General features: G+C 41.2%; 1 protein-coding gene across 3 annotated transcripts in view; it reads right to left on the bottom strand.

Moving 5' to 3' along the window:
* Window positions 1-618: 618 nt before the first annotated feature.
* The window catches only part of LOC141129240 (interferon alpha/beta receptor 2-like), a 56350-nt gene continuing 36289 nt past the window's right edge, over window positions 619-20679 (bottom strand). For all 3 annotated transcript variants that reach the window (XM_073617142.1, XM_073617143.1, XM_073617144.1), the window contains exons 5-8: window positions 15452-15627; window positions 13702-13864; window positions 7451-7581; window positions 619-1774 (exon numbers count right to left, since the gene is read on the bottom strand). In XM_073617142.1, coding sequence (XP_073473243.1) covers window positions 1100-1774; window positions 7451-7581; window positions 13702-13864; window positions 15452-15627 — 1145 coding nt within the window. In that variant the 3' untranslated portion in view covers window positions 619-1099. The remainder of the gene's footprint in view (window positions 1775-7450; window positions 7582-13701; window positions 13865-15451; window positions 15628-20679) is intronic.

Genomic DNA, 20679 nt, shown 5'->3' with positions numbered 1-20679 from the left:
GCACAAGTGTGAAAGGGGCCTTAGGGTTTAATGTTAGGATTATTAGGGTTAAGGTTTGGGAGTTATTTATTATTATTTTCATTTCATTTAATTATTGTATTTGAGCAGAAAAACACATTAAAAACACTCAAAATGAATTGTTTCCATGCATTTCAACGGAACAAAAAATGCTAAAAAAACAAAAAACAAAAACAAAACCACAACACACCAATCTTCCCAATTCAAGCTACAAATAAAAGCTCCAGAACTTTTTGAGCTTCAGGCGACTTGTAGTGGAGGTGTGAACCAACTCCATAGAGAATAACTGAACAGGGTTTTGGAGCTTCGAGCTACAAAACGCCGAGGAGTGAATGGGGCCTTAGGGAGTATTTCAACAAAAATTAAATTTCTGTTGCAGAGGATGTCTAAAATCAGACATGTATCTCAGTGCAGACTTCTGGGAAAATCAGTGGGCCAATCACACAGGCAGGAAATTACATTATGAAGACATTCTGTATACCAAAAGTGTACAGAATGCCTTTTTATAGAAAATTACAACAGCTGAGGATTGAAATGGAACAGTAATTTTTAATAACATTTAATTACAATATGGCTTGTGTTGCCATTGTATACACTGTATTTGCTTTTTTTTTTTTTTTTTTTATGAAAGTGGAGTTACTTGTTAGGTATTTGTTGTTTGATTCTGTGTCTACACTTCTGGATCTTGGAGGGTGAGCTGCAGAGGTAACTTTTAAATTATGTGTGTATATAATAAAAAGGTACATTGTCTAATTTTCCTGAGATTATACTACATGAAACGTCTATTTTTAGTCTTCTTGACACATAAGGGAGTTTGGTTTGACATAATAAAATGCAAAACTACCATAGAGAAGGAATCTGGTTTTTCGGATTCTTTACTAAAACAGAAGACTTATATATTTGGAATTTCCACAATTCCATTCTGTACAGAAAACCAAAGGCTCCATATTGATCTTTTCTAATCACTTGTGTTCCCATGGTATCTCACAGTAAAAAAAAAAAAACAAAAAAACAAAACAATGGGGAGATATAAAAATATAAAAAAAATACAAGTAGTAATAAAAACTGTATAGTGTCCAGTTCACCGTCTCATGTACCCCAAAACAACTTGATCATCAACATCACAATCATCGCCATTATCTGAAAGGTCTTCTTCACAATTATCACTGTCATACTCAATTGGCATTGGTTGCAAATCTACTAATACAATCGATGTACATGTACTGATGTCCCCATTGAGCGGGAGCCCTTGGCCTGAGTTCATATCTGGTTCATCAGTTGGCTTTACTTCCAAAGATCCTCCATTTTTGAGGCCTGTCCATGTATTTACTGGATTTCCCATACATATGGAGTTTAGGTTGACATTGAAGACCCCGCTGTTGTTGAACGAGAGGTCTGAAGACGGTTCTAAGGCAGTGGTTGGGATTGGTGAGAAACTCCCAGATGAATCTGTGATTATGTCTAAGTCTACTGGGTGCATTGTGGAGATTCTCTCTTCATCGGAGGATCCAGTCATCTGATCACTGGTCTCTATAGATGAAGAATTACTTGAAAGTACTGGACCACTGCTGTCTCCTCCACTGGTGTCACTGTCCAATAGATTTTTCCTGCTGGCGTAGCCCCCTTCTTTGTAGTGGTCTTCATTTTCTTGGCTTTTCTCCATATCTATCTTCTGACTTACTACTTCTACTGGTACAATGTATGCCGGAGAAGTGCATTCGTTACTGTATCTACTCTCCGACTGGGGCAAGGATTTCTTAAAATGGCAAAAAAGGAAAAAAAATGACACAGTTAATTTACTATGATAAAGCAAAAAATTCTAAACAGTTGAATGCAAGGCTGAAATATCTGTATTACTGTTCAGTCAGTCTTATGATCCACACAATAGCCTGAAGCAATTTGCTCATTCAAGAAGAACATTATATAGTGAGGGCACGTAACCAGTGCGTTTATGGTCCTCCAATTACCCCCAACCTCTCTCCCTTTAGATGTTAAAGTGGTTCTAAAGGTTGTATTTTTTTTTCTTTATACCAAACATGTTATACTTACCTGCTTGCTATGGGGGAACTCGAGCAGGCTGATTCCCGAGCCGTGCTCCGGTAAATGCCAATGGCTCCTGCTGCTGTGTGAGCCAATGAGGTGTTTGGCCAGGAGAGCCAATGCACATCGCTGGATTGAGATGGGGTTCAAGTATAAAGGGGCGAGGAGATTTACCCAGGTGTTTTTTTACCTTAATGCATTAAAGTAAAAAAACCTTCTGCCTTTATAACCGCTTTAAGGATTTAGTGCGGTATAGCATAATATAAGAAAAGGGAATGTATGGGGAGAAATGAGTGTCATCCATGGTCCAAACAAAAATACCAGCCTTCAAACTAATATTTGCTCAGTACAAAGTGTTCCTTATGGTGAAAATTTACTAATAAAGTGTACAGTGCCTTGAAAAAGTATTCATACCCCTTGAAGTTTTCCACATTTTGTCATGTTGCAACCAAAAACGTAAATGTATTTTATTGAGATTTTATGTGATAGACCAACACAAAGTGGCACATAATTGTGAAGGAAAATGATAAATGGTTTTCCAAATTATTTACAAATAAATATGTGAAAAGTGTGGCGTGTATTTGTATGCAGCCCTCCTGAGTCAACACTTTGTAGAACCTCCTTTCTCTGCAATTACAGCTGCGAGTCTTTTTGGGGATGTCTCTACCAGCTTTGCACATCTAGTGAGTGAAATTTTTGCCGATTCTTCTGTGCAAAATAGCTCAAATTCTGTCAGATTGGATGGAGAGCGTCTGTGAACAGCAATTTTCAAGTCTTGCCACAGATTCTCAATTGGATTTAGGTCTGCACTTTGACTGGGCCATTCTAACATATGAATATGTTTTGATCTAAACCATTACATTGTAGCTCTGGCTGTATGTTTAGGGTTGTTGTCCTGCTGGAAGGTGAACCTCCGCCCCAGTCTCAAGTCTTTTGCAGACTCTAAAGCCTCATACACACTATCAGATTTTCTGCTGATTTTTGTCTTCAGATTTACCAAAACCATGTAGTGCAAGGGCCTGCCTGATTGCATACAAACTGAAACTCCTAAGGTTTGACCTCATATTATATGGTTTTGGTAAATCTGAAGACAAAAATCAACAGAAAATCTGATAGTGTGTATGGGGCTTAACAGGTTTTCCTCTAAGATTGCCCTGTATTGGTTCCCTGTCCCTGCTGAAGAAAAGCATCCCCACATCATGATGCTGCCACCACCATGTTTCACGGTGGGGATTGTGTGTTCAGGGTGATGTGCAGTGTTAGTTTTACGAAACACAGAGTTTTGTTTTTAGGCCAAAATGTTCAATTTTGGTCTCATCTGACCAGAGCACCTTTCTCCACATGTTTGCTGTGCCCCCCCACATGGCTTCTTGGAAACAGGACGTCTTATGATTTTCTTTCAACAATGGCTTTCTTGTTGCCACTCTTCCATAAAAGCCAGATTTGTTGAGTACACGACTAATATTTGTCCTGTGGACAGATTCTCCCACCTGAGCTGTGGATCTCTGCAGCTCCTCCAGAGTTACCATGGGCCTCTTGGCTGCTTCTCTAATTAATGCTCTCCTTGCCCAGCCTGTCAGTTTAGGTGGGCGGCCATGTCTTGATAGGTTTGCAGTTGTGCCATATTCTTTCCATTTTCCCATGATGGATTGAACAGAGCTCCGTGAGATGTTCCAAGCTTGGGATATTTTTTTATAACCTAACCCTGCTTTAAAGTTCTCAACAACCTTATCCCTGACCTGTCTGGTGTGTTCCTTGGCCTTCACAATGTGGTTTGTTCACTAAGGTTCTCTAACAAACCTCTGAGGGCTTCATAGAACAGCTATATTTATACTGAGATTAAATTACACACAGCTGGGTTCTATTTACTAATTAGGTGACTTCTGAAGGCAATTGATTCCACTAGATTTTAGTTAGGGGTATCAGAGTAAACGGGGCTGAATACAAATGCACGCCACACTTTTCAGATATCTGTAAAAAAAAAAAAAAAATTAAAACCCATTTATCATTTTCCTTCCACCTCTCCCATTATGTGCCACTTTGTGTTGGTCTATTACATAAAATCCCAATAAAATACATTTACTTTTTTTTTTGTGGCTGTAACATGACAAAATGTGGAAAATTTTAAGGCTAGATATTATATATATATATATATATATATATATATATATATATATATATATATATATATATATATATATATATATATATACACATACACATACACACACACACACGGCTTTTTTTCCCTCAGAGAATAGGTGCAGGAACTTAACCATGCCCGCCACACACACATACCTGCTAAATGGCATCAAATAGTGCATAAAATCCCTCCCTCCACTGCCCTCATCTTCTCCGCCCTCCTTAAAAGCTCCACCATCTGTCATATTTGTTACCTTTGCCGCAATATTAAGCTGAAGCACCTATCCATCTGTAGTATCTCCCAGCATACTATACTATACTACAGTCACTTGCAAGGGAGATCATGCAGTAGGAGCATCAACAACTGGTCACCAGGGAAAAAATGGAGACCACAGAGGGTGCAGCCTACCACGCACCCTCTCCTGCCCATGACTGCACTGAACCCTGGGCACCTGTTCTGTATCTCCCTTGTCCCTGTCTGGCACTCAGTGGGATCTGCGCAGGAGATCTGACCTATGGGAGCTACTGGGGGATAAGCTATCACTTGTAAATGCAGAAGCTGGACTTCAGTGTTACCAACTGATAGTGGTGAGCACCTGAGCAAGAGGTGGTGGAACTGAGTTCCCTCTAGTTCCTGCTGAAAAAAAGCCGTGTGTGTGTGTGTGTGTGTGTGTATGTGTATATATATACATACACACACATACACACATTATATATATATATATAATGTGTGTGTATGTATATATATATATATATATATATATATATATATATATATATATATATATATATATATATATATATATATATACACACACACACACACACATATATACACAGACACACACACACCCTTAAATAGCAACCATGGCTGCCCTCTATCAATATATTCTAAATCAATTATACATCAAAAAAATAAAAAAAGGAATAAAATAAGCATTGTTGTCCCTGTAAATCTTTTATGCTCAGTTATTTTAATTATTTTGTCAGTCCTTGGGTAGCAAGGTAACCATTCCACATGCTGCTCCAAGGCCGAAGACTTCAAAGTGCACTAATTGGACTATGCTACAGCTGGAGGCTCCTTATCTTCTGGGAACAAATAGCTTCACATGACAAAAAATATTTTATGCAAGGCTGAGCTTCAGATAACCAAATACATCCTCCCTCCCACCCATATACAATATTTATTAATGAGTGCCTGCAGAATGATACATTAAGGTTTTCAATGAGGGTTCAGATAAGCCTCTTCTGGTTCTCCCTGCCCTAGAATAGATAGTAAAAATACATGGCGTACTGTCCAGGAGGTGAAGCTTCAAGGATCTGTGCTGCAGGAGAAAAGATGTTGTGAATTCTACACTAGGACTTATGGGACTTTTCTAAAGGGGAACCATTCAGAAATGAGCATTTGTAAATAGCTAAAACTCCACTCTTAACCTCTTGCCTACCGGGCACTTTCTCCCTCTTCCTGCCCAGGCCAATCTTCAACTTTCAGCGCTCTCACACTTTACAATTGACAAGTACTCTCAAGCACTTCACCTTTCACAATTACAGGGTCATGCAATGCTGTACTCAAATTAAATGATAATTTTTTCACACAGATAGCTCTTAATTTTGGTGGTATTTAATCACCACTGGGTTTTTATTTTTTGCTAAACAACTGAAAAAAAGACCACTTTTTTTGGGGAAAAAAAACCCCTTCTTCATTTCCATTATAAAATTTTGTAAATAAGTAATTTTTCTTTTTCACTGATGAGACTGCACTGATGGGCACTGATTATCAGTGTAAATATGCCCTGTCACAGGAAAGCCAGTTAGCAGCTTTCCTTTCCTTTCACATTAACAGCGCTGAGGAAAGGAAATGCCGTTAGCTGGCATTTGTTTACGTAGGATCAGCTGTGATTGGACACTGCTGATCACATGGTAAATAGGCAAGGTTATTGGCTCTTTACCTAGATCGGTAATGCGCTATGTCCTTGGGACACAGCTCACTACTGATCGCTGTGCGCTCCCAGGGGGCACGCATGAACGGCGTGGCTGGGAGGATGTCATATGATGTACACCCGGAAGGAGAGTCCTGCCCGGCCATCAATCTGCTATAGGTAAGACGGGGAACTGGTTAAAATGATTTTGCCATTCACATGAATCTGTGCAGTATGTCTTGTTACAAAATTGATCTAAAAAAGTTTCAATTTCATGGTCTCCCAATAAGCTCAGTGGTTTGATACACCAACCCCTTCTATGCCCTGTGGTAACATAGGAACTGGAAGAAAAAAACCACAGCAGCAGGGGACCAGGTGATGGACAATCCCCAAATGTCTTAGGCTTCTTTTACACTTGTGTGACTTGGGATCCGACTTGTGAGACCCCAGGTTGCAGGACATGTGAACGATAAGAAAGAAAGAGGACGCACCAGCCTAGTGCATTATCCTTAAGTATATTTATTTAAAACCAAGATTAAAATCTTCTCATAAGGGTAGGAAGAAAAATCGCGCTAATAGCAAACCTAAGGCAATTGGTCCACTGGTAGCAGTTTCCGGGTCCTAGGAAGAGGACGTACAAACCGCTGCTGGCTAACGCGTTTTTCAGAGCCTCTGAAGGAGAAGGGACACCTTCGAAACGCGTTAGCCAGCAGCGGTTAGTACGTCCTCTTCCTAGGACCCGGAAACTGCTACCAGTGAACCAATTGCGTTAGGATTGCTATTAGCACGATTTTTCTTCCTACCCTTGTGACTAGATTTTAAATAAATATACTTAAGGATAATGCACTAGGCTGGTGCGCCCTCTTTCTTTCTTATCGTTTACTACTAGGATATTCCCATCCTGGAGAGCAGCAAGGCCGAAATTCATTGTTCTTTTTAAATCCTTTGGATCATCTAGCTTACACACCTGTGCGCAAGAGTATTTGCTTCTGTAGTACTGCAGGACATGTGAAATTCAATCTATTTCTATGAGACCTGTTCCTACTGACACTACAGAAGTCGCTGCAGAAAAGGTTCCTGCACTACTGTGGTCCAACTTTTGATGCAACTTCACTCCAGAAAATGTAAAGTCAGATCAAAGTTGCCCCAAAGTCGCACTTTGGAGACATGCCAATGTAAAAGCAGCCTAACAGCGTAGGATCTCTAGCACTGTGGAGATTGGAACTTTAGCCAAAGGAGCACGGAGTCAAGACTACAAAATAAAAGAACAAAAGAAGCCGGCTCCCTATAACAGATAGAAGTAGTTAGACAAAAGACATTGAGGTACGCACCAACATTTTTGGGAAGAATTTCCTGTGCATGCCTATGTATCCAGCTTTGTCTAGTGCAAATAAACACAGCAATAGTCCAACAAACAGCAAGGTGCCGCACACCGCAGGGAGAATCACATGCGTTCTGCCGACTGCAACAAGAAAAACATGGGGTCATGTATAAGATAGATGGCTAAAAGAAAGCTGCAGGGTATGTCCAGTGGTTACACATTATGGGGTCTATTTATAACTGTTTTCACATAGCTTTCACCCTTTTTTTCCAATTGAATCCAATAAGGAAAATGTGAATCTTGGGTGAACGTTGTATGACAGCAGTTATAAAGAGAGCCCTATGAGTCATTATTGAAACATTTACCTCAAAAGCATTTAGTTAGGCCATTTAGAGATTGTTGATCAGTCCAACGCTGGCCACATACATTGAAACCCAGTTCTATGGCCTCCTTCAGACTTACCAACTATGAAGCGTCTTCTTAGGAATTAAACATATTGGAAGACAACAGATGGACAATCAGATTGGAATGTGTTGCTGGCTTAAGGTGAAGCCGTATTTTGCCCATTCAGATAATTTAATCTCCCCTGGGGCACAGTCACCTTTCTTTCAACTGTTTCTTTACACTGGTAGTAATGAAGATAAATAACTAATACTTCCAGGTACAGGAAGCATGCAACTCTCCTTTTAACAACTTCAATACCGGGCACTTCCCCACTTCCTGCCCAGACCAATTTTCAGCTTTCAGAGCGGTCATACTTTTGAATGACAATTGCGCGGTCATGTACCCATATGAAATTTTTATCATTTGAGACAAATAGTTTTCTTTTGGTGGTATTTGATCACCACTGGCTTCTTATTTTTTGCTTAAAAAATGAAGAAAAAAAATCTTTGTTTCTGTCAGAAAATGTAAATAAGTAAATTTTTCTTCTTCACCAATTTGCGCTGATGAGGTTGCACTGATGAGAGGTACTGAAAGGCAGCACTGACTGGCATCACTGGGCACAAATTGGCATCACTGATGGGCACTGTTGGGGCTGCACTGATGATCAGTGCCCTGATTATTTGTACAGGTCTCCCCTGTGAGGTGATGCCGCTGATCAGCTCTACTCTAACACACTGCCAGTGTGAGGCAAGGAGAGACGATAACTGGCACTTCCTTGTTTACACGTGATCAGCTGTGATTGGACACAGCTGATCAGATGAGTAAAGAGCCTCATCATTGGCTCTTTACTGAGATTGGGGTTGTGCTGTGTCCTAGGGACACAAAGCATTTAGTGTTCCTAGGATCGCACCCGCGATCGCCACACAAGCGCTGTGAGACTGGGGCGACATATGACGTTGTCCCAGAACGAGAGAGCCACTCTGCCACTGTCATTAGTCTATACGGCGGGCGGGAGGTGGTTAACATGTGAAAGTGCTGGTGCTCGTCGATTGGTTCAGTGCCATCATATGGGATTTGAGTCCCGTGTAAACTCCAAGTCATGACACGCTTAAAGCCTCCTCTCTTTGTTCACAGCGGCTGAACAGAATGGGGAGGAGTGAAAAGAAGGCGATTATGTTCTGCAGGGGAGGGTGGTGGTTAAACCAGTTAAGGAGTAGGAAAGGGCTAGAACCTCTGTTAGGTTCTTTCTGCTGTCTGTGTGCCTGGTAGGGAGATTCAATTTCTCGATTTGTCCTAGTTACCATTGTCACCAAACCAGAAAGGGAGGAAAAATCTAAAATAATAAAGCCAGCTCCAGGCTCAGACCCAACTGCCCAACCTCCTCCTCCTCTGGAGGCCCACCCATGCTGTACGTTTTTGCTTTACACTTCACTTTTTTAGAAGTCTACAGCCTGGTCACTTCATGGCATGGCCTGAGTCAGATGCTCATTGTCATCCAACCCCAAAGATCAAGGACATCTTGTAGCGGAAGAGATCTATTGCTGGGGATTGGGTAGGAGAGATGGAGGAGAACTAGTGAGGCCATTTTGAAAAAAAATCATGGACTGGGCTTTATGTTGTCTATGCAACGGGAATATAAGGGAAATCTTCCAACGCTCTATCACTTTGGAGGGATCTCCTCACAACCCACTTGTGCTCACTTTACCTACACTCCCTTGCTCCTTCCTCGGTCACAGCCAGCAGTGAAAATTTGCTGTTCTTGTACTAGCACATGTAGGTCTCTTATGAAGTGTTCTGTAATACGTTGTTGAATATACTGTATATAACTCTACATGACAACAATAAAGCACCTTTGTTTTATTCAAATAAAGAAAATGTACTGTTCTGGCAAACAGGGAGAGCAGTGCCATCACTCCCTCGGTCATATGATAGTGCTTGGGCCTTGTGATTGGAAGCTAGGCCTGATCCGTCACAGGGGACAAGGTCACATGCTTCTCCAAACCCCGAAGCACTAGGGTTATTGGATTCAATGGTGGAAGGAGCATTGATCCAGCACCTGTCAGGTGAGTACAAATGGGTCATGGTATTTTACTGCCCCATCTCAATGTGAGTCTGGGGGCAAAGATTCAGAATGTCTCACGAGTGAACAGGTTAAAACTGTTTTAGATTTTTATCTGTGGGCTCTGGGCTTTTATGTAAAAATCGATCCACAGCAAGGATGGTGAGTGAGAAACATCCATTACCCGATCTACTCCACAGTCTTGTGAATGGGAAGTGCTCAGCTCTGAGTACTTCCAGTTCATAACTGCCAAAATCCCGGCTACACTCCTGTACTCGGTTGTCTGGTGTAGAGCGCAGGAGACATTAGAAGTCTAATGACGCGTACACATGTGCTGGGCTTTCCGGCAAACATTTCCGGCGTACCGGAGTCCGTCGGACAATTTGATCGTGTGTGGGCTCCAGCGGACTTTTTTTTCCTCAAAAGTTTGACAGACTTAGATTTGAAACATGTTTCAAATCTATCCGACGGACTCGAGTCCGGTCGAAAAGTCCGCTCGTCTGTATGCTAGTTCAACGGACAAAAAGCCACGCTAGGGCAGCTATTGGCTACTGGCTATGAACTTCCTTGTTTTAGTCCGGTCGTACGTCATCACGTACGAATTCGTCGGACTTTGGTGGATTGTGTGTAGGCAAGTCCGTTCATTCAGAAAGTCCGTCGTAAAGTCCGTCGAAAAGTCCGCCGGGCAAAGTATGCCGGAAAGTCCGCTCATGTGTAAGTGGCATTACAGACCCCTGGTGTCTATATAAACAGTATTTTTAATCACTTGCCTAGTGTTATTACATAGGGGCTTCTGAACCCTTTTGTGAACACAATAAAGTTAAACGAAAAAAACAAAAAAAAGTTAAAAAATAAAACTAATAAAAAAAAAAAACGTAACTATCATCCTGCACACACCAACAAATGCAAAGGCATGCACAGCATATGCATGTGTATGTGTATGTAAGCGACATTGCACCACACGTTATATATTGCCACAAACGTCAAAGTGAGAGCAATAATTCTAGGGTCATCAATTGCACTTTACTCAAAAGCCGGGGTCACCAGACTATGACCCTCCAGTTGTTTAGGAACTACAACTCCCATCATTATCTGTGAATGTGAAGAGTTTTACAATGCCTCATGGGACCTGTAGTTCTGCAACAGCTGGGAGGGCCGTAGTGTGGGCAAGGTTTGGAAATCCCTGCTCTAAAGTGATGAGCTCTAAAAGCAATTCAAAAACGTTGCCTATTGATAATTTTGGGTACTGTCATTTTTCACCGTTTTAACAGGCGCACACAATTTTGAGGCCTGACACATTTCATATCTATTAAAACTCTACACTACTTAATCTTCTATTTTGTACAAGAAATTGGGGATTCAAATTGTTTGTTGTGTGCAATAAATTAATTTTAGTGCATTTTTCCTGAAAATAGACATAAAAAAAAAAACAATATAAGAAGATGAAACTACCATGTTCTTTTGATTCTACAAACCCTTAGCTTTCATAAAATATATAATGTTCTGGAGGTTTAAGCGCTTGCTGACTGGCTCACGCCGATGTACGGCGACAGAAGGGCACGTACAGGCAGATTAACGTACCTGTACGTTGCCCTATAAGAAGCAGTTTGCAGGCGCACGCCCACCCGCCGCGACCTCCGTGAGTGTGATCGCGGGTCCTGCTGACTCTGTGTCCGCGGGGATACCCTCGATCGTCTCACGGAGAGGAAGAACAGGAGCGGTGATCAATGTCGTGTCACACATAGCCCCTCCCCCCACAGTTAGAATCACTCCCTAGGACACACGTAACCCCTACAGTGCCACCTAGTGGTTAACCCCTTCACTGCCAGTCACATTTACATAGTAATCAATGCATTTTTAATTGCACTGATCGCTGTATAAACGTGAACGGTCCCAAAATCGTGAAATGTCGCAGTCACGATTAAAAAAAAAAAAAAAGATTATTAATAAAAATGAAATAAAACTATCCCCTATTTTGTAGACGCTATAACTTTTGCGCAAACCAAGCAATAAATGCTTATTGTGATTTTTTTTTTTTTTTTACCAAAAATATGTAGAAGAATACGTATCGGCCTAAACTGAGGAAAACATTTTTTTTATATATATATTTTTGGGGATATTTATTATAGCAAAAAGTTTCTTTCAAAATTTTTTTGTTTATAGCGCAAAAAATAAAAACAGCAGAGGTGATCAAATACCACCAAAAGAAAGCTCTATTTGTGGGGAAAAAAGGAGGTTAAATTTTGTTTGGGAGCCACGTCGCACGACTGCGCAATTATCAGTTAAAGCGACGCAGTGCCGAATCGCAAAAAGTGCTCTGGTCTTTGGGCAGCCAAATAGTCCGGAGCTTAAGTGGTTAAAGCGACGGTCCACCCAAAAGTGGAACTTCCGATCATTTGTCTCCTCCCCCCTTCCGGTGCCACATTTGGTACCTTTCAAGGGGGGAGGAGGAGAGCGGATACCTGTCTTTGACAGGTTTCCTATCCGCACTTCCAGGAGTCCGAGCCGCGGCAAATTACGTCAGCAGCTCGGGTCCCTCCTCCGACGCCGGGCCAGTACGAGAGCGCAGCGGTGCCTTGTGCATGCGCAGTAGAAACCCGGTGTACAACCGTAATGCTTCACTACCGGGTTCCCTTACCAGCAACCGACAGCTGATGGAAACAGCAGCTGTGGTGCCGACATCGTTGGACTCCAGGACAGGCAAGTGTCCTATTATTAAAAGTCAGCAGCTGCAGTATGTGTAACTGCTGGCTTCATTTTTGCAGAGGTCGGGCGGACGTCCTCTTTAAGTAATTTTAGAGTCAAAAATGCAGATTTTTTTTTTTTAAAGTGTGCGTAAAAACAAAAAAAGTGCTCTAGGGCGGAAGTGGCTACTGAAGTAATTTGAACCGGAGGAATGAAGGCCTGATGCATTTTAGTGTAAGGTCCGTTTTAAGGGCTGGTTCACACCAGGAATCGCACAGAAACATGCTTGTGTTCCTGTGCGATTTGAGCGCAGTGCGTGAATAGAGATTTAACCTCAAGGTTCCTTATTTCACAGAAAACCTGTGAAATAACCTTCAGACTGAGAGAGTTCCAAATCATGTTTATTTGTTACGCAATTACATTATATAATTACGGAGAGCATACACACATAAGGCCGTCACAGTATGCTCTGAATTCAATACAGCTTGATATCCCCTTTATAGGGTGTGTTATCAGCAAGTCACCCAAGCCCAGCTGCAGAAGTACCGTGCTCGTCTGCGCTCTTTGGTATGTTTTCACAAACATGTTTTCTTGAGATAAGCACATGGCACTCTCAACCAAATTCATAATCGCCATCTTAGTTTCTATCCTGCTTAACCACACTTTATATAATGTTCATAACTAGCATTATTATTGTGTGTTTTGCATATAACGCTGGCTATACACGTGCTTTGCACTAAGATGCATGATCCTGTAAAGATCACCTTATAATCCCTTATACAGCGTTTTACGACCATCTGAATGGGCTAAAAATCGCACGACGCCACATCAATAGTAGTGCATGCACTACTTTTAAAAACGCACTGCTACCGGATCGCAAAGTACCTTGGTACCATGTGATCAGGTGCAGGCAAAAATGCACTGGAACTGCCATCTGTGTTTGGAGCGTTACCTTTACATTGACACCCGCTGCAGATTGGGTTTTGAATGCGATTCAGAAAACACGCACGGAACGCGGGTTTCCCTGCACCACGTTGCAGTGCGAACCGGCAAGAAACGAGAAGTTACATATCTGTACCAATGTAATACAACCATTAAAATGTAAACAAAGCAACATAATAGTGTTGTCGTACCTCTGGAGACGTCTTCTGTGATTGCACATTTCGGTGCGGATTGTATAGAAGATGCTATATTGGAACCCGTTTTTACGTCCACCGACACACAGTAATTTGTATTTGGCCGCAGATTTAAGGTAACTGTAGCATCCACGCTATTCAGCATTTTGGTGTGCCAACTCTAAAAAGGAACAGAGGAGGACATTGTTAGAAAGACGACTCGCTTAGTAACTCTGTTAAAAAGTACAAGTGGTATTATCATTAGAATACTAGCGTTTAAAGTACAACTATAGTCAAAATGTTTTGTTCATTTTGGATAGAGTAAAGGAGGTTTATAACCCATGTCAGATGTTTTATCATCTGTGTCCCATTGCAGAGATTTCCCTTCACTTCCTGTCCCATAGCCAAACAGAAAGTGAGAGGAAATTCCTGCAAATGAAGGGATTTCAGTTCTTTCAATCATAGAGGCTCAGCATCACGTGTGGACATTACCTAAGGCAGTCCACATGCAAATGCAGTCTGCAGTCGCACGACCGCGCAATTGTCAGTTAAAGCGACGCAGTGCCGAATCGCAAAAAGTGGCCTGGTCTTTGGCCAGCCAAATGGTCCGGGGCTTAAGTGGTTAAAGGAGTACAGAGGAAGGGTGCGGTGATGTTTTCAGGAAGCCATGCACAGCACACTTCTGGCCCCTCCCATCAGCCATGATCTGCCTGCACGGCATAGAGAAGCACAGACTTCTAGTGATAACGTACATTTTGTAGCCTCTGCTGTCAATATGTACTCCCCCATTTGCTCACCAGAACTACAAGAAAACGTCTTATTGAAACTCTGGGTCGGGAAGGTTTTCTCTGTTGTGCATCAAAAAAGCTACCATGGCTAGCTATTTGTACACCATCACAGTCTGGTACACACAAGCTAAGGGCTCGTTTACACTTGGGGGCGTGATTGCCGCCCTGCTGAAAAGCAATTAACAGTGGATCACTTTTCAGAAGGCAGATGACAAGCGGCTGGGGGGGGCGATATGTTGCCTCCTGGATGTTTGTTTAACCCTTCCGAGGCTTCAGCACCACATGTGTTACAGGGCCAGCGGCCGCACCTCACTGTTAACAGCCGCAGCAGGGATCGGAAGATCGCACTGGCATGAATCGCCAGTGTGAATGTCGCCTTAAAGCGGAACGCCACCCAAAAAGGGAAAGTTCCTCTTTAAGTCCTCCCCCCCCTCCCATATTTGGTATGTCATTTTTTTGGAGGGCACCTGGTCCCACTTCTGCTTCGATCGCCTCAGAAATCTGAGCAGAAGTCCCCCCTCCCCGCGTCACATCATGGGTCCCAGAAGACTGCGGGACCATTCACAAAGCACAGCGTGGCTCACGCGTGGGCAGCCGGCTGTGAAGGTGCTGGAAAACCAGAAAGCTAGTGAAGAACGAAGCCCAGGCAAGGATGGCGCTGGATCCCTGGACAGGTAAGTGTCCTCATATTAAAAGTCAGCAACTACAGGATTTGTAGTTGCTGACTTAATTTATTTGCCCAGACTGGACAGCTGCTTTAAACCGTGTCTCAACCATCTATTTCTACACACTCTCTTCCCCACCACAGCACCCTGGACTAAAAAAAAGTGTAAACAAGGCCTAAGAGGCTGAGATTATATTATACATCTATAGATGTGCTCTATATCTATCTATAGATACACACACACAAACTTCTTGCCCACAAGAATTTTTTTTCACCTTTGCAATTATATATGATAATACAATAACATTCTCCTGACCTCTGCCGAGTCTCCAAAATGGACTGTGTACTCCAGATATGGATAGACCTCGTCACTGACCATGGTAACATTGTGCTGCTCGGTTTCATCCCATAAATGAGAGATTGGAGGATGGATAGACACGTTAATACAATGCATGCAGGGAACCACGTCCACTATAACTGGGCCTAAAGTGGCTGGAAAACAGGGCAACAAAGAATGGAAAACAACTTCATAAGAAAACACAGTGCAATTGTGCAAAAGTCAGACAATCAATCTATCCACCTACAAGGTGTCAGAATATATACAAAATGCAATATACAGAAAACTTTACCACTGAGGACCTGATGTGCATCTCTAGGCAAAACATTCTTTTAGTTTTAGATGGTGTTCTGGAAATTTTATAAATAGGCAACTCCTCTCCTCATAGTGGTTCCAAATTAGTAATAACAACTGCAGTAGGGAAATTTGCAAGTAGCTTCTTGCAGGGAGCATTTTTAACTGAAGAATACTGCTCATGTGCACTAACAGAAGGCCCAATCTAGAGCAGCCCAGTGGCTTAGTGGTTAGCACTTTTGCCTAGCAGCACTAGGGTTGTCGGTTCAAATCCCAACCACGACATTACCTGACTGGAGTTTGCATTACTCTCCCTGTGCCCGTGTGGGTTCCCCCCCACACTCCAAAGACATGCTGGTAGGTTAACTGGCTCTAGTATGTATGAATGCGAGTTAGGGACCTTAGATTATAAGCTCCTTGAGGGCAGGGACTGATGTGAATGTAAAATTTTTTATAATATACTGTGTATATATATATATATATATATATATATATATATATATATATATATATATATATATATATATATATATATGCGTAAATTACCGGCGCTATACAAGTACCTATAAAGAAATCTGCCTTAGAGGTTCCTTCAAGGCATTCACTGCTAAACACAAGAAAGGAGGGAACTCCGCTTGGCGTTGACTCAGATCAGCATCTACAATTAGAGGACTCCAACCCTCTGGACAGACACCTGGACCCAACCTTAAGCTGGCCATACACCTATAGATTATCTGCAGATTTTCCATGGTTAGATAGAAAATGTGCAACAGATCTCTCCATGTTCGCTAAACTGTGTGGATGGAGGAATCTCCCAATTTTTCCATCTAACCTTAGAAAATCTGCAGATAATCTATAGGTGTATGGCCAGCCTTATTCTCAAATGGCTGAGAATCTGGAAGAATCGTGCAGAGAGCTGCACAGCAGTGACCATCACTTTCAGACACTGGCAATAAACCTGATGAAACCCAAGAAGAACGTTATTGTCAAGGGCATATAACAATAAAGGCCATTTTTGGTGACCGGAATAGTTTTCTTCCCTGAAGTACTGTACACGCTTGAATGCCACTATACTTGTAAGTGCAATACGTTATTAAACCTTTTTTATGCGCAAACGGGACTTCACTATGGTTGGTCTCCCGGTTTCATTCCTATATTCATGGACAGGTGAGATTGGCTGGCTGGACTGGAGATCGCTGATCTTACTGCAGTAGACAGGAGTGTTGGAAAGGCTCATTTATTTATTTATTTATTTATTTTTTAAAATACTCTTTATTGCATATCAAAAACATACATTGTAAATGAAAATATAATTTTTATTACTAGTTTCTACATTAATCATTCCATTCATCTACTCTATCTCTCACTAGTCCCTTTCACACTAAACCATTTACTCCAAATTTTCTGATATTTCTGTAGGTTTCCCCTACTTTTATACATAACTTTTTCCTTGTCAAAAGAAGTTTATTGAGTATACAATATTATAAAGATACATAAAGTAAGTTTACAAGGATCTATAAAGTAAGCTCATTGTTTTACAGTAGGGTTTATATAGGTAAATATCATGAAATTTCAAATATTAAACATTGGGTTGACGTAAACCTAAATTAAAGATATATATCATTTCCTTAGTTACTTTTGTAGGTATTTATACATAACTTTTTCATATGCTATGATATGATATACTGCATTCATCCAGTCTCTGATAGGAGTTATAACTTGTATCCGTCTCTTAGTAATCTGCTTTCGAGCCTGAAAAAGTTTTTTTTGCAAAAGGATCTTTACATGTCTTGACCATTCTTCATCATTCAACATCCCCAACAAACACTTCAGGGGAACAAGGCACCAGTCTTTTAATAATTTCAGATCATTTTCTTATTACTTGACTCCAATATTCTATTACAGGGGTAGGCAACCCCCCGACACTGGTGCCACAAGCTTCACGCAAAGCCTCTTTTGCCGGCACACGACTCCTTCCCCAAGAGCAGAGCAGTGCAGGGAAGTGTCAGTGAGACGCTAATGCATGCCAATTTCACAATTCCCCATGCCGCACATGCACTGGGGGGAAGGCACTGTGCCCCCGCACATTGTAAATAATAGGAAACATTGATTGGTTATCTTGGAAATCTTGTAGAGAGAACACACCATCCCCACCGTGAAACATGGTGGTGGCAGCATCAGGTTGTGGGGATACTTTTCTTCAGCAGAGAAGCTGGTCAGAGTTGATGGGAAGATGGATGGAGCCAAATACAGGGCAATCTCAGAAGAAAACCTGTTAGAGTCTGCAAAAGACTTAAGACTGGAGCGGAGGTTCACCTTCCAACAGGACAATAACCCTAAATATACAGCCAGAGCTACAATGGAATGGTTTAGATCAGGGATATGCAATTAGCGGACCTCCAGCTGTTGCAAAACTACAAGTCCTATCATGCTCTGCCACTGGGTGTCATGCTTGTGGCTTACAGTGTCTTGCTATGCCTCATGGGACTTGTAGTTCTGCAACAGCTGGAGGTCCGCTAATTGCATATCCCTGGTTTAGATCAAAGCATATTCATGTGTTTAGAATGGCCCAGTCAAAGTCCAGACCTAAATCCAATTGAGAATCTGTGGCAAGACTTGAAAATTGCTGTTCACAGACGTTCTCCATCCAATCTGACAGAGCTTGAGATATTTTACAAAGAAGAATGGGCAAAAATGTCACTCTCTAGATGTGCAAAGTTGGTAGAGACATCCCCAAAAAGACTTAAAGCTGTAACTGCAGCGAAAGGAGGTTCTACAAAGTATTGACTCAGGGGGGGCTGAATACAAATGTACCCCACACTTTTCACATATTTGTAAAACATTTTGTAAACCATTTATTATTTTTCTTCCACTTCACAATTATGTGCCTCTTTGTGTTGGTCTATCACATATAATCCCAATAAAATACATGTATGTTTTTGGTTGTAACATGACAAAAATGTGGAACATTTCAAGGGGTATGAATACTTTTTCAAGGCACTGTACAATCGTATCATCTTATTATCTACTGGCTATACCATCAAATGTGAGGAACATACAGTTGTGCTCAGAAATTTACATACCCTGGCAGAATTTATGATTTCTTGGCCATTTTTCAGAGAATATGAATGACAACACAAAAAACATTTTTCGCTCATGGTTAGTATTTGGTAGAGCTGCACAATTAAACGTCAAGAATCGTTATCGCGATCTTGACTAAAGTGTTTCACAATTCTTTCTATGCAAAGAATTCTCTCTGCTCTTCTGAAGCCACAGCCATCAAACGAAAGGAAGAGAAAAACTGAGCAGTCTGCCAAGAATCAACACATTCTTTATCAGTTGAACTTAAGTATAAGCATTGTAACAATTTGTCAATGGAATAGACTTTGTGTGTAAGTGAAAAAAGTTTAACCACTAAACTTTTTTCTGACATTTGTTGGTTTCAAGTTAAAATCATTTTTTTTTGCTAGAAAATTACTTTGAACCCCCACACATTATATATTTTTTAGTAGACACCCTGGAGAATAAAATGGTGGTTGTTGCAATATTTTATGTCACACTGTATTTGGGCAGCGGTCTTTCAAATGCAATTTTTTTGGAAAAAAATCCTTTAATGAATAATAATAAAAAAAACACTAACTAGTAAAGTTAACCCATTTTTTTTTTGTATAATGTGAAAGTTTTTACGTCGCGAGAATAGTGAGAGAATCGTGATCTTTTTACTCTAAACAAAAGAATCGTGATTCTCATTTTGGCCAGAATTGTGCAGCTCTAGTGTTTGGGCGAAGCCATTTATTATCAAATCAACTGTGTTTACTCTTTTTAAATCATAATGGCAACAGAAACTACCCAAATGACCCTGGTCAAAAGTTTACATACCCTGGTGATTTTGACATAACATAGTTGACACAAAGGGGTTTGAATGGAAAGTAAAGGTAACCATCCTCACCTGTGATCTGTTTGCTTGTAATTAGTGGTTGTGTATAAAAGGTCAATGAGTTTCTGGACTCCTGACAGACCCTTGCATCTTTCATCCAGTACTACACTGACGTTTCTGGATTCTGAGTCATGGGGAAAGCAAAATAATTGTCAAAGGATCTGCGGGAAAAGGTATCTGAACTGTATAAAACAGAAAAGGGATATAAAAAAGATATCCAAGGATATGAGAATGCCAATCAGCAGTGTTCAAACTCCAATCTAGAAGTGGAAAACGAGGGGTTCTGTTAAAACCAAACCACTGTCAGGTCGACCAACTAAAATTTCAGCCACAACTGCCAGAAAAAAAAGAAAACCCACAAATAACTTCAGGTGAAATACAGGACTCTCTGAAAACATGTGGTGTGGTTGTTTTAGGATGCACAATAAGGAGGCACTTGAAGAAAGATAGGCTGCATGGTCGAGTCGCCAGAAGAAAGCCATTACTATGCAAATGCCACAAAGTATCCCACTTATAATACGCCAAACAGCACAGAGACAAGCCTCAAACCTTCTGGCACAAAGTCATTTGGAGTGATGCGATCAAAATTGAGCTTTTTGGCCGCAACCATAAACGCTACATTTGGAGAGGAGTCAAAAAGGCCTATAATGAAAGGTACGGAGGTGGATTGCTGATGTTTTGGGGATGTGTGAGCTACAAAAAGGAACAGAAAATTGTCAAAATTGTTGGCAAGATTAAAGCAGTATGTTATCAAAAAATACTGGAGAAACATTTGCATCCATCAGCCAGGAAGCTGCACATGGGACGTACTTGGACATTCCAACATGACAATGATCCAAAACACAAGACCAAGTCAACCTGTCATTGGCTACAGCAGAATAAAGTGAAGGTTCCGGAGTGGCCATCTCAGTCTCCTGACCTCAATATCATTGAGCCACTCTGGGGAGATCTCAAACATGCAGTTCATGCAAGAAAG

This window comes from Aquarana catesbeiana, linkage group LG02, assembly GCF_042186555.1.
Source record: "Aquarana catesbeiana isolate 2022-GZ linkage group LG02, ASM4218655v1, whole genome shotgun sequence".
NCBI lineage: Eukaryota > Metazoa > Chordata > Amphibia > Anura > Ranidae > Aquarana > Aquarana catesbeiana.
This window is presented reverse-complemented; position numbering and strand designations above follow the sequence as displayed.